The 17,557-nt window shown below is 39.5% G+C and overlaps 1 protein-coding gene across 1 annotated transcript in view; it reads right to left on the reverse strand.

Annotated features, from left to right (window-relative positions):
- Positions 1 to 952: 952 nt before the first annotated feature.
- Positions 953 to 17,557, reverse strand: part of MCOLN2 (mucolipin TRP cation channel 2) — a 38,971-nt gene continuing 22,366 nt past the window's right edge. Inside the window, exons 8-14 of the mRNA XM_032798857.2 lie at positions 13,919 to 14,034; positions 12,422 to 12,571; positions 9,180 to 9,281; positions 8,936 to 9,058; positions 5,293 to 5,499; positions 3,547 to 3,665; positions 953 to 1,562 (exon numbers count right to left, since the gene is read on the reverse strand). Coding sequence (XP_032654748.1) covers positions 1,526 to 1,562; positions 3,547 to 3,665; positions 5,293 to 5,499; positions 8,936 to 9,058; positions 9,180 to 9,281; positions 12,422 to 12,571; positions 13,919 to 14,034 — 854 coding nt within the window. The 3' untranslated portion in view covers positions 953 to 1,525. The remainder of the gene's footprint in view (positions 1,563 to 3,546; positions 3,666 to 5,292; positions 5,500 to 8,935; positions 9,059 to 9,179; positions 9,282 to 12,421; positions 12,572 to 13,918; positions 14,035 to 17,557) is intronic.

Below are 17,557 nucleotides of genomic sequence, written 5' to 3' on the forward strand. Positions count from 1 at the left end.
TTATCCAAGGCTCTCAAAGAGTGTTTTACAAATGCTTTTGGGGGTCTCAATACTCCCGTTACATCAGATGTAAGCACTTTCCTTCCCACTCGGAAAGAGGACCTAAGCTCAATAGCAGAGCCAAGAACAGAATGCAGAAAACCCAAGTCCCAGTTTGCGCTCTGATCATCAGACCATACTGTCTTCCTAATTGGTGACTAACCACCTTTGCCATTAAGCAGTGTATGCTTGCTCAGATTAATCAAGATGTTTGAAGCAGTAATCCATCTCATCCAGGGACAGCTGTTAGAGCCAAGATTTTCAGAAGTGAGTAGTGATTCTGAATGCCTCAATTTTTGAGTACCAAACTTGAAACACCTTAAGAAACCTGATTTGCAGAAAGTGCTGAGAATCCTCCCCTCAGAAAAATCAGGCTGCTTTAAGGTGTCTCAGGTTGGACAGTCATATAAACACAAAATCACTAACCACTTGAAAATCTTGGCCTGTATGAACCGTCTTTGAATCTGCCACTATATATTCTCCTTCTTTCAACATGTGATTGGAACAGAAACATCAGTAAGTCAGTGCCCCAAGTAACGTACTTTAAGGGGATTTATTCAGTATGGAACTACCACCATGTCAAACCTGAAGGGTAAACCAGGCAGAACTTATCTGGGTTTTCATTAAAAAGTTATCTCTTGTGTGATATCTGTGGTTAAAGCTTCCATTCACATCATATGTGACTTTTTTACCAATAAGTAATATGATGAAGTGCCCAAACGAATATACTATGTGCCTATCATACACACTGAAGATTTTTGATATAATGGAGTAAGCCCATCGCCAGAAGACAAAAGGAAGTGGGCAACTACAAATTGCTTTTGTTTTGTACAAGATCTGGTAAGTAAGCTTAGTGATATATAAATGGCTTAACAGTTTTAAATCAATGTAACGCACATGAAGACATCAATTATTTTGCATTTTTGTGCAGCTCTGCATTACACAAATTTATTTCATGCAACTGAATCATGTTTTATACCAAATAGGAATTACAATCTCCATTTCCAATACATTACTTTAAATGAATGACCTGAAACACTCCTTACCAATAATTTCAATATTCAACATTCTACTTAAAAACAAGTGTGTTCAATTCTTTTTAAATATGTTCCTTAATATAAATATTTAAGAATCAGATAGATAGTTTGGGGCCTGATCTGAAGAAGGTGCTGAGTTCCCACAGACAGGGTCTCTCAGTTCAGGACTAAGACAGTAGAACACAGAGTGGGAATCATCATCAGTTCTTCATAATTCTAGTCCAAATAAAGGTAGCTTTTGAGTTTCCAATACGGTCAGCCAGCTGACACCAGCCATTAGCAGCTTTTTCCCCTGCTCACCTCCCCAAACTACTTAAGTAAATAGGGTCATAATGTTTACAAAGAAATAGCCCCAAATGACAGATCTTCTTGAAATTTGGGGGTTTGTTTTTCCACAACAGTTTGTTCTTTCTGAACATTCTTGAGCAGTGACTTTCAGCAGTAGGTTGTCAGTTAATAAGTATCAAGTTGTCATCACTTCTTCGTCTGTAAAAAAGGATCAGAGAAAAAAGTTGGTATTTTTAAATTTTGTACTTAATAAGGACAACATAAAATCCTTGGTATATTAAAAGTTAACCGTGCTGAATTTCCTATATATCTCTTAGATAATTAAGAAGGATCCACCTATACCCCTTGCCTTTAATTATGCTCTCAGAAAAAGCAAACAGATTTTTTATGGATTGACCTTTTGCAAGAAAACCTAATATGCTAAGTAATCATGAAATCAGTTAGGTTCCTGTAATTTACCAAGGTCACTAGCAATCTCTGATTAGACTGAAGTCAAAGCATCTATCAGCCAGATGGATGTTCAGGAAGACAGAAAGAGGTAAAAATGACTAAGCCACACAACTGAGACAACAGATCCACTAGCCAGAACTTGTTATACCATTTAGGGCTCCCCTGACTGACATGTTCAGCTAAAGACATGTGGAGGCGTGTAGTTTAAGACAAGATGCCTTTCATTGAGCAGCAGTACTGCAACATGCCTTGCTCCCTAGCTCCGGGGCAGGAGATAATACCCGTCGTTCCCTGCTGTGTTTTGTATTTTCCTACTGCAGTGCCTCAACACCAAGCCCCAACTAGTTTCTGCTAACCAATAGCAAACAAGTGCACTGGAAATGCTGGGAAGCCAAGGAACCCAAGTCCCTTAGCCCAAAAGAAGTTCCAGGTTTCAAGACAGCTGCAGGTCCCCTGCTGTGGAAGCTGAACTTGTTTCCATCTTTCAGTTAAGTCAGTTAAGGAGAAAAAGATCTATAAGTCTGCTTGCAGCTTTAGAGAATAAGTTTGAAGCTGCAATTAAGTTCACTGTACCTCCTACCTTTGAAGTGTCCACAGCAGCTATCTGGAGATTTAGATGTTCTTTTATTCTCTCCCCTCAAGCCAGCAGTTTCTCTCAAATGTCTAAAAGACACTTCAGCCTCAGCCGGGGCACATCAAAAGCAGAAAGCTGTGGTTCACAAGAACCTTACTATGTAAGATCCATTGTTATAGATCATTCAGGAACACAAGATTTGCCACACTAGTTCGGGTCAGTTGATTACCCAGTTCTGCTATACTCCTCACATGACATCACTCCCTCAGGCTCCATCTGCCTCCAACCCTGCTGTGCATAAACCTCAATGCAATTGCCACCAGGGCCTTGCTACAGTTGTCAATGACACCAGGCAGCAATCCACAGCCATCTACCTACCACTTTAGCAGGGATTAAGAGGTGGGAGTGAGCTTGGTACTATAGGACAAATGGTCCCTACTCCTCTTCTTCCCACCAGGAGAAAGAACATGACAGCCTGCTACCGGCCCCTTAACCCCTACAGGGGTCTGAACCAGATGAAATACCTTCCAGTCCCATCCACATGGTCCAAACACAGGCCCTGCTCATAATGATGGGCACTTCCAGGCAGCTCAGTGGAAATGACCAAGGTCCTCAGGGAAATGCTCCCATTAAAACTAGAGGGGAGATTGCTGGGAATAGTTTAATCAGACAAATCTCAAGGTTTGGGATGAGGGATGGGTTACTTAAAATGAAAGAACAAGTTCTCTCTTGCTCCCTTCTACTGCTACCTGCCAACAGATCTCCTACCTGGAAGTCAAGATGGTCCTGGAGCCTAGCTTTGCTCCTAACAGTTTTCAGTGCTCTGTGCTTCTGTGACCTGATCAGCACAAATATTAATGATGCTCTCTCTCATACTATATATATCGTTTTTTTCAACTGCAGGTCTCCAAGGGCTTTACAAATATTACAGCCAAACTCAAAAAGGTATCTTTCCCTGCCCTCTCCCCTTAACAAATTAGCTATTTTCTAATGCTAAATACAACAGAAAGGGATAAATATATTTAAGAGTCTGAATATGCTATAGTTAGATTTCTGGGCGTGCCTACCACAGTGAAACCCATACTTTCCAACAGACAGCTAACCTCATGGGTACTTATGAGAATTACATAGCTCATGGAATCGAACTGCCGTACTGACCTCCTACAACAGCAGATGAAAGGCATGGAAGCCTGCGGTTCTTTACTATAGTCTGTGCTACTGCATTCTTTAAGGAATTCATGAAGATCTGTTACTGGAAAGCCGTTTTGCTGGTATTTCTGAAAAACAGGACATCACATTTACAGTGCATGAGAAATCATTCCTTGTGTCATTGCTCTAAACCTGTCTCCATTCTACACTGCTCTCCCACACTTTTATCAGCTCTAACATCTAGATTAATAGATGAATCAAACTGTCGCTACTACAGCAAACAAAGCAAGGCCAGGAGAGTGTGGCCGTGGGAACAGAAGAATGAGCTAAAAGAAACATATATTGAAAAAACAAAAGACACTATTCAGATATTCCTTTTCGTATGTTACTTGCATAACCATCCAGTTCATTCCTGCGTGGTTCTATTTCACTGTTTTTATGTTGATTTTTTCCCCCTACACATTCACCATAAATAAGTGAGTTCTCCATAAATTAAAAATCCCAAGCTCTACAGACCAACAGCTTTGAAGCAGAGATAGACAGCAGCCACTTACAAGTTTAGTCAACCTCTTTATTCAGAGGAAGTGCTATATAAAACAGAAAATCAACCCATTCTTTTCTGGGAATTTTGGGGAAGTTCCATGGCCTGTGTTATACAGGCAGTCAGACTAGATGATCACAATGGTCCCTTCTGGCCTTGGAATCTTTGAATACGGAGCAGCTTCTCCTTTAAACCATTGAATCCACATGAGATGATTAAAGGCCACGAGAGAGAGAGAGAAAAAAAAGAAGTGATCCCATCTCACTTTGAATATCAACAAAATTACGGCAACCCTATACAGAAAAATTTGCAGAATCCTAGAAAGCTGTGGTCCACATACTGCCACTATGCTGCACACCTATTTACAAGAACTAAAACGAAAAGACAACAGCCAAAGGCCAGTTACTGGATGCAGCCTTCTCACTGGTCATTCTAACCACCAGGACTTAAGTATGTAGAAATATATGTGACTAGAAATGTAAAGAAAATACTGATGAGGGGCAAGAATGCAGGGAAGAGATCTAGAGAAGGGGATGTTTTTAATTCCACTCCATTTTTCACCGGCACTGGATGGGATGATTCTAGCTAGCAGTTCATTAGTACTACACTCAGTGGGTCTCTTTCATACCACGCATCCTACTAATTGAGCCAGTAATTTCTGTGAAGCACAGGGAGCACAGCTTTCAAATCTGTACTGCTAAGCAATTTTAACTGAATGGGTTACCCACTTGCCTCCTCCTCCTCCCCCAGCAGCGTTAACAGACATCTTTCAAACATCACTCTCCCCCACCCTCAGAAAGATTTTTTGATATTCCAGTTACACTCCTGCACTCCATGAAAGAATTCTCTAGCTGTAAGCAACTGCATTCAATGATTTTAAGCTTAATATATCTCCCGACTTCCCACTCAAGTCACTATTCTGACCCAAATGTAATACAGCCAGTAGAACAAATTGCGGGTCAGGGGGAGGGAGGTGTGATACCTTAGGTAAGTTTTCCAAACTAATGCCTGGGTGGAAATCACTTAAGGGAAATTCTCTCTTCCATTTTTTACCAGATCTTAAGCTAAAAGCTTTGAATATCTTTACCATACATCATAATCAGTCAACATCTCTAGAGAACTTCCATTTGTTCATCTTTATGGTTTAACTAACATGAAAGAACGCTAAATAATTGATTAGAAGAAAAAATTCCACTAAAGACAAAATGATTTACCTTTATGGTGTCGTAAGAGTCTGTAATGAGTGCAATAAAAAGGCTGAGGATCATGTATATAAATAGACTAATGAAGGAATACAAATATAATCGACTGAACAGCCACACCAAGGTGCTCTTCTGTTGGATTTGAGCAAATGTTGCAAACATGTCATCACCATTGACCAAAGAAAACAGACATTCAGCAACTGTGTTCAGATCTTCAAACTAGACAATATTGAAAGAGACTGACATTAGAACCCGACCACTACATACAATCAGATTAAAGGAGATAAAGACAGACGTTTTCACTAACAGTTTTCCCACAATTTTTTTTTTTTTTAAACACAGAGCCACTACTCTCCTGCAACCCTCAACCCCCCCCCAAAAAACCCTCTCATAACCACAATCTCTCTTTTTTGTGTATTTCATACATTTAAGGACTGGCATGATCATTTGGCTTGGGAAGCAGAGATAATTCTTTTTCCCTATGTACCTGAGTGTTTTGTATTGGCATCAGTTGTAGGAAAGGTGCCAAGGGGTTAAAGCATTTAACAACCACCACTAATGTTTAACACTTTCATTAGAGGGTCTCAAATTGCTCTATGCATGCAGGAAAGTATTGCCAATTTAGAGATAAGAAAATTAAGGCAGAGAGAGATTAAGTGACCAAGGTCACACAATGAGTAGGTGACAGAGCTGGGAACAGAATCCAGGTCTTCTGATCCCCCAGTTTTATTACTCTCTCAATAATTTTTTTTTAATCCCCTTCCAGCAGCACATTGGTAAGGATCTGTTTAATTTTTTCTGCCCTTGGGGGAAATAGGACACAAGTAGAGCCACTACAGTTCCTCTAGCCTTTCTGTGGTGAAATTATAGACTATACTTCTCTTTAACAAAAATACTGAGATTTGAAAGAATATTTTCCAGCTATATTTTCTCATTCCGTTATCTGGTGAAGAGGTTGGAGGTTATCTTGCAAATGATCAGGTACATTTGAACCAAAATTTAGGTTTGAATGATAAAGCGTTTTCTAAATCCCAATACAGCAGCAAGAAAAATAGGTATGGCAAATTTTAAAGATTTTATTCAGAAGGCTGGGTGCCAACAGCCCTCCACAGCAATAGCTAAAAACCAAGGGACAGTGCGAGCAGATTCAAGCCTTCTATTAAGCACCACTAGGCAAACTTCTATTTTGCTTCTTCACTTTACCTTAACCAACTCTACTACTCTCAAAACCTCCCCACAGTTTTACATTTTCTGGGTCCAAAAAGAATGCTGGATAGTCCAGAAACCCAAAGTAAATAGCATTTATGTCAGGCATTCAGAGTAGCTGGCTAATGCCATGTCAAACATGCCTTCAAAGAAGATCAAATGCTATATATGGGCAATTCCCACTTAAATGACCTATGAGGAATGGTTGAAAGAATTGAGCATGTTTAGTATAGAAAAAAGAAGGCTGAAGGGGACGTAACTGTCTTCAAATATATAAAACGTTGTTATACAGTGAGCAATTGTTCCCCAGGTCCACCGAAGGTAAGACAAAAAATAATCTGGTTAGTTTGCAGCAGGGGATATTTAGGTTGGATATTAGGAAAATCTTTCTAATTATAAAGGATAGTTAATCACTTGAACAAGTTATCTAGGGAGGTTGTGGAATCCCAGTCACTGGAGGTTTTTAAGAACAGGTTAGACAAACATGTGCTAGGAATGATCAAAGTATATCTGGTCCTGCCCCAGCACAGTGGGGGCAGGAGGAAGACTAGATGACCTCTTGAAGTCTCTTCCAGTCCTACATATCTATGATTATGTATTCTATGAAGTGTGGGGAAGGAGTAATACAAATGTGATCTAAGGGCTATTTGGAAAGGGTGATTTTAGAACATGGCGTGGTCCACGAGTGCCATCTAGAGATCCGAGTTCAGGTCTCTTGATTCTGAGCTGGCAGGGCTGCTCAGTGAGCCCTCTAGCAAAAGAGACAGCTAGGAAGGCTTCACCTTGCTCACTGTCACTCCTTGCAGTTGTCACATGGAAAGAGCAGAATCTAGCTCTTCTCTGATGAAGAGAGATTCTCTGCTACATGAGGCCCGAGAGAGGCTGGGTGGAAATATAAGCATAACCCTTGGGATTTGAAACTCGTCATGAAAAAAATTAGGAGGGAATCTGTAGAGTACTTTTCCCCACCCAACTGCAAGTGGCAAGGTCTGTAGCCGATGTAATAGATAGTAGCTGATTCAAGATGACTTGTGGGAGGACTGTCCTGTTTCTCTTACTTCTTTACCACTTATCAATCCTCCCTTATTTTAAAAATAATCTTCTACTACTCACTGCTTCGCATGAAATTTCTTGCCTGCATGTCCTACCTTTGCACTAAACTTCAGGAAACAGCAAATTTCACAGACAAGCAGGGAGTGCTGCTTCTGGGAGTGTCAAGTTGGTGGGACATCGAACTAGTACAACCATTAGACAGCATTAAGGGATTTTGTGCACAAAGCTTGCAGTGGCCCTCTTGTATATACTAACTAACCAAGGATCAAGTCATTCCTACTTTAGGTTGCAGTTTGGAGCATTCAGAACAGAATGGGAATATCCTCCTTTCAATTCTGTACAGCAGACTGAGCGTGCAGCCAGTCAGCAGCCACAAAAAAACACATAGTAAAGCAAATGCCTAGAATAGGCTGTTCTATGCAATACAATACTGCCATCTGGTGAGATATGGGGCAAGTTGCTAGAGCCTTAAACAAAATGAGCTGAGTCATAACATTTAATGACAAGAAAATCATACAAGACCAAAGTCTTGACAACACAATCAACCATCTCATTGACTATTTTTTCACTTACACAGCTCATTAGATGCTTGCTACTTGACAGTTTGGGTAAAAGTGATATTTACGGTGTCAGCTAAAAGGGACAGGTCCCCAAGGGTATAATCTGAGGGATGTGTAGGGTATTATGGAATTTCTGCAGAAAATTCTAGAAGCTTTTAGGAAGTATTTGGTCATCAATTAAAATGCATTAAGGGCAAAGGATAAATAAATGTATCTTATTACTAATGAGCATTAGTAACTATGCAAAATCTAAATGTTCATAAGAGCAGCCTCTCTTCTCTAAACTTGAACTGTTGTTCTTTCCTTTGAGAGGGCTTTCTAAAACAGGCTAAAGCCTTTAGTTTCCCACATTTTTGAGTTATGCAGGCACAAAAATTTGGTTTGGAAGCATATGTAATATTTTGCATCTACACTGAAAAAGAAAAAAAAATACAAATGGTTTTGATTAAAAACTTTCCAAATCACCCTACCTTTGGGCCAAGATCAACTGTGCCAAGTTTCACCCAGAGGGCAAGGTTTGGAGAAAGCTATGAGTAATACAAAACCCTGCTGAGGCATTATGGGGGTGAAAAGTATCAGTGTTAGAGTGCTCACGATTGATAGCAGAGCTGGAGCGAATCCAGCACTACAACAATAGAGGAATTTCTGAAAATCCTCAGTCTAGTGTTTGGAAAGGCAGTGAGAGTTTAACATATAAAACTTAAAGCTGTTGTTATGACTTCATAACACAGGCTGAGTTATGTTTTAAACATAAGCAGGAATATCCTCCCCCAAATGATAGCACTTACTCTGAGTATGGAAAGATTATATATGCACATTTAGAAGAGTTTACATACCTTTTCATGATAAGGCCCTAATACAATCCACCCACAGAATGTATAGCCAAGATATATCATCCCAGCACAACAACAAAATCTTAGAACTTTGGGCAACGATGCTTGCATTGTTAAAATGAGCACCTGCAAAGGGTCAGGGGAGAGGAGGAGAAGAAAGAGGACAATATACACATTAATGAAATTAGAATAAAAACAACAGAACTCAAATAAGTTTCAACTACTGAATATTTGATTCTAGGCTTACATTATATGTCTGGAAATATCCTAAGTATCTGATGACTCCAACCCAAACAAACAAAGTCGATGTTCCAAGTAAGATGCTGCAAACATCATAACTTGTGAGGTTCTAAGGAATGCAAAAAAAAAAAAGCAGTGACTGAAGTAATACCTATCAATAGGTATCGCAGTTTAAGACTATGCAGGTAAAGGATGGTACAAGGACATTTTTTAGGTCAGATTTTAAAATTTCAGTGGCTTCAGTTGAATTCTAGTGCCAAACGGACATAGCCACATAACACCAAGCCAATATGGCTGCTCAGGAGAGATGCCTTATACAGAGAGGCAGTGGTATTGTGGAGATGGGCAAAGGTGCACAATGGTATAAAGAAACTTGCCTGAAGCTTGCAAGCGCTGTGTGGATTTCACTTTGGTTACAATAAACAGTTTCAGAAATTTAGTTCTCAAGGAAGTTCATTGTTTCCTATTTTTAATCATATGGCAAACTAATTTTCATTCACTACTTAAGCACTGGTTCACAATTAATAAGAGGGAGACTTCATGACCAAGGCCCTGTTTATACTACAACCTTAAACAGAATTTGTAACCAGCTGCTGGTATGGTCAACCCTCATGGGCTTTCTGGCCACACACTTGGTTAATATTGTTCATAATCACAACAGCTAGTAGCTCATTGCCCTTTCTTCAGGTTGAGGCTGACACATGTTGGTAGCAAGTTTGTAAAACTTGTTCTGCTGTATTTGCCTTACGGTGCCTGTGTAACTGATCTGGCCAATGCTTATTCTTCCCAGCTACCTGTGCAGTTGGACATTCTAGAGTGTTCAAAGCATGGCCCACGGTTTTCCAGACTGCCCTGACACACACCCATCGACCCCCCGGTACATGTGATTACACACATTTTGTCGAAATATGGTTGGGCTGTGGGGAAAAAAACTGCTGGAACATAAAACCATATTTATTGTAACCAGTTAGATTGATCAGTGTGTGGCGACAGACACTGCTATACTTCTAGATTTGACAGTCCATTAAGAAAGTGACTTCCCATTCCCACAAGCTGCTGTTTAGGGACAGTTTAGAGGAGACTCCTGTTTGCTGAATGTTTCTTCATTTTCTTCTTCAGAACACAATCTGGGCAGTGTGTTACCATCAGTTTTTAAAGGAAAGAATTATGGGCAGCATTCATTAGCTAAGCCCTCTCAGGCAGAAGCCACCATTTTATTATGCACGTGGTACATGTACAGTGCAGGCCATGATCCGGACTTGTAGATGTGACTGCAAAAAAAATGCTATTTACAGCAACAGTTTCAGGAACAGAAGCCAAATAAATTAGATGGAATGGAATGGCATGAACTTCCAGATTCTACTGTAGCAAGAATTTTATGGAGAGGCAAACTGGGAACAGTTCTTCTCAATCTTCTGGGATCTTCTGGGTGAATGCTATTGGAGTCCCACTCTCTGCTCAAAGAGCAACACTTCTCTCACTCCAAATGAAAGATGCTGAACCATCCCTCTCCCTGAAAAAGCAGCTCGACCCTTTTGAGAATCTCCTCTACCCATGTTTACCCTTCCTGTTTCCCTCAAGCCTCACCTTAGGACTCTCCTGGAGCAGAGCCAGATCTCTCCATTTCTCCCTCTTCCTCCCTCCCTATCTGAAGGCTGCTGCTGAACTGCAGCTTTAAATTGTCTCTCTTATCTACGTGAAGAAATTCCACATACACACATGGAATTAAGGCAAGATTACTGACTAGACTCTATTCTATGGCTACTATAAAATCTTGGCTGGATTAAGCACTTTTTGAAGAACACAAGTAACTGCTGTTTCCCCCCACTCCTCTACTCATATAGCTCTTTCCTTCAGCTTTGGTAGCAAGGACTGTTGTGCCCGTTTGGTACTTAACATTACATGGCCCAAGTTGCTGCATCTTGAACTTAGGGGTGTTCTGCATTGCCATCCTATGTTAAATGACAAGTTTTGTTTGTCCATGACTCTATAATTTAATGACAGATTCTTTGTGTGTACTTATATTATATACAGCATAGCTTGCCGCACACACACACCATTTTTAATTATAGCTTCTGCATCTTTAACGTGGTTTTACAGATGCAATATATACATATGCGTTTTGTAAATTCGCTTTCTTTAAAATTATATAGGGATGTCCTTTTAAAAGAGTATGACCTATATTGTATTCATTATAAAAGACATTTTGTTTCCTGTTAATGCTGAGAATGTAAATAATGTAAGAAAAATACTATGGGTTTTTGTTTTAATTTGAAAACTGTTTTACAGAAATAGGAATTATAGAAGAAAACTTATTGAAAGAAGTGCTCAGTGTCAGCATTGTGCACTTGTGGGGAGGGTTATGTCTATGATGGCCACTCAGCATAACTAGCACCCTACCAAATTCATGGCTATGAAAAATGAGTCACAGAACATGAAATCTGATCTCCCCAGTGAAATCTAGCTATTGTAGGGGAAAGGGGGCTTCTACCGTGAGCCAGGCTGCCGCTGCTAGCCCTAGTTGAGCTGGGGAGGGACAGGATTTCCTCTTCCCCTGTAGCAGCAGACCACCTCCGGGAACCTCCTCCAGTTGTAGGAAGCCCCGTGCCTGTTGGCTAGGAGTTCAGCTCTGAAGGCAGTGCAGAAGTACAGGTGGCAATCCCATAACCCCCCATGACTCCCTTTTAGGTCGGGACCCTCATCATTACAACAGTGTGAAATTTCAGATGTAAACATCTAACACTGTGAAATTGACTCTTTTAAAAATCCTATGACCATGAAAAAGACCAAAATCAATTGTGAATTTCGTAGGGCCCTAAACGTAACATACAGTAGGTGCCTTCCTGCCAGTTTGGCTCCAATAGCATTCACCAAAAAGATCCCAGGATCTCTTGAGAAGAACTGATCCCAGACTCTCTCCTGTCTCAGTTTGCCTCTCCATAAAATTCTTGCTATAGCAGAATCTGGAAGTTCATTCCATTCCATTTATTTGGCTTCTGTTCCTGAAACTGTTGCTGTAAAAAGACCCTCCAGAGTTTGACTGAACTGAGTTGGTGCCACTGACAGAGAGAAAACTCATATTCCAGTGATAACAGACAACAAAAGACAGGTAATAGAAGGAGAGAGACCAAACCAAATCGCTGTGGCAAAAAGAATTAATTAGTCGCAACTTTGGTTTTTCTTGCATTAGTCTAATTAAAAGCGTGCTTAAACAGAGTGAAGAAAATATTAAGATATGTTAACTCTCACCTTGGCTTTTATTTCCATTTTCATTATAGATCCAATGATTGTCATCACATCACTGATAATTACCAGGACATACCATCCATTTATAAACTCCAGACGATCAGCATGACAAACATGACGTTTGTACTTTTCCAGGAAGAAATTCACAAATCTCTGTAGTAAACATTTAGAGATTTGGTTACAGAACCTACTTTTCTCCAGAAAAAAGGAAGCTCATACAGGTGCTTGAGTACTGCTCAAGTAGAGTACTTAAGTTGGGTCTGTTGGAAGAATATGCCCTCGTAAATACTACAGAAATAATGCGTGGGCAGTATTTGCAATATCAACAGAAAAGAATTATGGAACATTCATATACAACTCTGTAAAGCAGGGGTCAGCCACCTTTCAGAAGTGCTGTGCCGAGTCTTCATTTATTCATTCTGATTTAAGGTTTCGTGAGCCAGTAATACAATTCAATGTTATTAGAAGGTCTCTTTCTATATTATATATAACTATACTATTGGTGTATGTAAGTTAAATAAGATTTTTAAAATGTTTAAGAAGCGTCATTTAAAATTAAATTAAAATGCAGAGCCCCCCGGACCAATGGCGAGGACCTGGGCAGCGAGTGCCACTGAAAATCAGCTCGCGTACCACCTTCGGCACACGTGCTATAGGTTGCCTACCCCTGCTGTAAAAGGTGACTGCTATCATTACTGCATTATTATTAACTTCACTTTCTGCATCCTGCGTGCCAATCTGCAGACTCTCTCCTGTCCCCCTACTGATGGGTCAGCACTGCTCTCTCAATCCTTCAAGGTTTGACAAACCCTTTGCTGAACTAGGTCCCATTACCCTTTTGACAGTTGATTAAGATAACTGGATATCACGCATCCTGTGCTCTCTTCTCCCCTCCCTTGTACACACTTAGGAAGAGATTCCCTGACGTACGGAATATATCAGTGTCTCACATGTGTGTCAGGGGAGGGTGGGGCAACAACATGACACAAAAAGCATGAGGCCCTTTGCACTCAGGAATTTACCCAGTGAACATTTAAATATCTGGCTTTTTTTGCCTTATAAAAAAAAAAAAAGTTAGCCATATTTGGATTTTGAGAGTGTATGATTTGCCAACTTCAAACAAACAAAGACTTGAAGATTTGGGATGAAATCTGGCACAAGTGAAGTCAATGGCAAAACTACATTGACTTCAGTGGGGCCAGAATTTTAACCTATGGATCTGAGATGAATGTATTTGTATTACAGTATCATGCAGATACTCCCAATCAGGACTGAGACTTCATTGTGTACTGTACAAGCACACAGTAAACTTAGGATCTTTCCTAAATATCAGGTTGGATATAATACAGATGCAATATACTCTTGGAGAGAGATTTTCCTAGAACAGAGTCACTTGATATACTTGATAATCCAAATCATAGCACTGCTTAGTGCAACTAAAATATGGAAAGCAATATGGAAACATAAGCAGAGAGAAAAGGCAGACGAGGTTATACTTACTTTTTGCAATTTCAGAGCAAGAATAATGGATCGTGTGCAGAGTATAAGGGAGGCAAAACAGCTTACAATGACAAATCCATCAAAAACCAAAATATATTGAGTGTTCTTCTGAACTGCTATTAAAATAAATAAAAAAATTAAAAAGTACAATAGGAAACAGATCTTTACATATTTCTTCTGGCATACAATTCTTTTCATAAGCATTTGAAAACTAACTATATAATAAAAGCTCTCTGCAAATTTATGATGACAAATTTTGTAACACTTGGTATACTATCATATCACTATAGAAATAAGGTATATAAAACACAATCAATACGTATTGAGTACATTAGAAGCCTCCTGCATGTAGGTCTCTAATTCAGATCACTGGGGTATTACATGCAGAGGGTTTGTGGGACCGTGCCCCAAAAGTGAAATGATTTTTTGTTCTTTTTAAACTATTTGAAATTAATAATTCGTGTACAGGCCAAATTCTGCTAACAGACCAAGAGAAATCTTGCTATCTTATTGACTTCATTGAAGTTGCATAAGCAAGGGCAGAATTTGGTCCATTGACACTGTTTACCAAAAAGCTTTTCACCAATGAAGACCTTCAATTAGAAGCCTCCATTTCACCAGTTGCCACCGTCAGCTGCTGTAGCAGTTAGTGGTAAGCAAACAGTATTCCACACACAGCACTAGAACTAAGTGACAAACTATATCTTATTCAAGGGGATATGCTGCTCTTTGAACTTAGTTCTTTACAGGTAAGCAAAGGAGGGATGGATTTTTCAATTTCTGTACACATATAGAATTTAAAACAGATTTTGTAAAAATCTATGTATTCTGGTAGATCCAGGATCTTAAACAGCTTTTGTTAAAAAAAAAAAATTAGATAGATAGATATTAGTTCAGAGCAAAACAAGACAGTTATTTATAATGCAGGAATATTTTAACTCGGTGTTCTTTGATCAACTACTTAATATGCAGGTAGAGTACAAAAAGTGGCCAGTTGAGACACCATTGTAAGAAGTGATCACATACACACACACAAAATTATCTGGGTTCCAGTATAACAGTACACAAATATAGTGAAGATTTGGCTAGGAGGAGAACACATTGTTCCTTACCCAGGATCCCCACAAAGTTCTATCAACTATACCACAGGCCTGTATAGTAATTGTGATGGTCCTGTTTCTTAACCATTAATGAAGGTGTTTATGTTATTTTGTCATACTGAATCTTGCTCTGAAGTGGAACCTTCAGTATTATTGTCACTTTCTGAAGTGATCAGATAAAAGCTTAATGATAGAAATATAATGTGGATGCCATTCTTTATTTGTAAGGATCATCAAAAGAAAAAGCAGGGACCACTCACTGGTTCTAATAAAGTCTTTAGAGACGTAACAGGCTTCAACTAGTCAAAGAGGAATTATTTTGAAGTATAGGAATAAAGGTGTCATAGGTGTTTGAGTTTGGGTATTTATTATTGGCTAAAAGACCAGGCTAGAATTTCAATTTAATATATTAAGCTCATTCAGAACAACAGACTGGTCAAAACCTATTTAAAAAAATCTGAATTTCCCTTGCAGGCAGAGTCTTCTTAAATTCATCACTAGGTAGGTTATAGCAAGGGACATTTATGTCATCTTGATACTTTTGCAGAAGGGAGTTAAGCAGACCTGTTTCTTCATTAGAAGGCAGCAATGATTTGCTTAGACATTAATAATAAAAGCACACACAAGTTGCAAGTCTTGGTATCCACTAGATATTAGCAAACTTCTGTGCCTTCCTCCTCTAAACTCTTTTCACCCCTCCAGATAGGAAGTTCATGAGCTTCAGAAAAATATGAACAAAAACAGATTCTCAAGATCTTAGGATCTGAAGACAGTAACGTTTACTGACTGTTTGAAAAATATGTACGTTGCTACGTAGAAGATTTCCTGAATCCAGTGACACGACACACTGGTTAAAATGAGTAAGCAGTCACCAACATGTCTGTTATTGTCAGAGAAGCAACAGACCATGGCATAACCCCTTTTATGCAATGCGTCTGCATGTGTCTCAAGCTCACTACATCAGCAAGCAGGGCCAATTGCTTATTGCATCATGTGGACGCAGCAGGACAAACAGGGTAGATTAATAATGGTTAACCTGCATGCCCCAACTACTAGTCTGAAGTAGTGAAATGACAAAAATAACAGATGGAATAAAAATCTTATACAAGATCCCAAGTCCATCAACCTAGACCTTAGAAATATCTAAGACAGAATCACATACTTATTTAAATGTCAAGTAAAGACAGGATTTCTAAATATAGTTCTGATAAGTAACAGTCAGCATGGATTTGTCAAAAAACAGATCATGTTAAACAAATCTAATAGCTTTCTTTGACAGGGTAACAAACCCTGTGGATAGGAGGGAATTGGCAGATGTGGTATATCTTGACTTTAGTAAGGTTTCTGATACTGTCTCGCATGACCCTCTCAAACAACCTAGGGAAATACAACACAAATGGAGCTACTATAAAGGTGGGTGCATAAGTGGTTGGAAAACCGTTCCCAGAGAGTAGTCATCAATGGACTAGTTAGAAGAGCATATTGAGTGGGGTCCTGCACGGATTAGTTCTGGGTCCAGTTCTTTTCAATATCTTCATCAACAATTTAGACAATGGCATAGAGAGTACACTTATAAAGTTTGCAGACAATACCAGGCTGGGAAGGCTTGCAAGTGCTTTGGGGGACAGGATTAAAGTTCAAAATGATTTGGACAAACTAGAGAAATGTTCTAAAGTAAAACAGGATGAAATTCAATAAGGACAAATGCACAGTACTCCACTTATGAAGGAACAATCAGTTGCACCCATATGAAGTGGCAAACGACTGCCTAGGAAGAAATATTGCAAAAAGGGACTGAGTTCATAGTGGATTGCAAGCTAAATATGAGTCAACAGTGCAACACTGTTGCAAACCAAACCAAACCAAACAACTCACATCATTCTGGGATGTATTAGCAGGATAGTTGTAAGCAAGACACATGAAGTAATTCTTCTGCTCTACTCTACACTGATTAGGCCTCCATGGAGTACTGTGTCCAGTTCTGGACACCACATTTCAGGAAAGAAATGGCCGAATGGGAAAAAGTCCAGAGAAGAGCAACAAAAATTATTAAAAGGTCTAGAAAACATGACCTATGAAGGAAGAATGAAAAAAAAACTGGATTTGTTTAGTCTAGAAGAGAAGACAAAGAGAACATGATAACAGTTTTCAAGAATGCAAAAGGTCATTCCAAGGCGGAGGGAGAAAAACTGTTCTCCTTAACCTCTGATGACAGGACCAGAAGCAATGGGCTTAAATTGCAGCAAGGATGGTTTAGGCTGTACATTAGGAAAAAATTCCTAACTGTCAGGGTGATTAAGCAATGGAATAAATTGCCTAGAGAGGTTGTAGAATCTCCACTGGAGATTTTTAAGTGCAGGTTAGACAAACACCTGTCAGGGATGGTCTAGATAATACTTAGTCCTGCCATGAGTGCAGGGGGACTAGACTAGATGACCTCTCAAAATGCCTTCCAGCCCTATGATTCTTTACTTCTGTTCTGAAACAGTTCCTCAGGCTCACTCTGATGGTGCAATCCATTTCTAAAATAGCATAAACC

This window comes from Chelonoidis abingdonii, chromosome 7 (genome assembly GCF_003597395.2).
Source record: "Chelonoidis abingdonii isolate Lonesome George chromosome 7, CheloAbing_2.0, whole genome shotgun sequence".
Lineage (NCBI taxonomy): Eukaryota > Metazoa > Chordata > Testudines > Testudinidae > Chelonoidis > Chelonoidis abingdonii.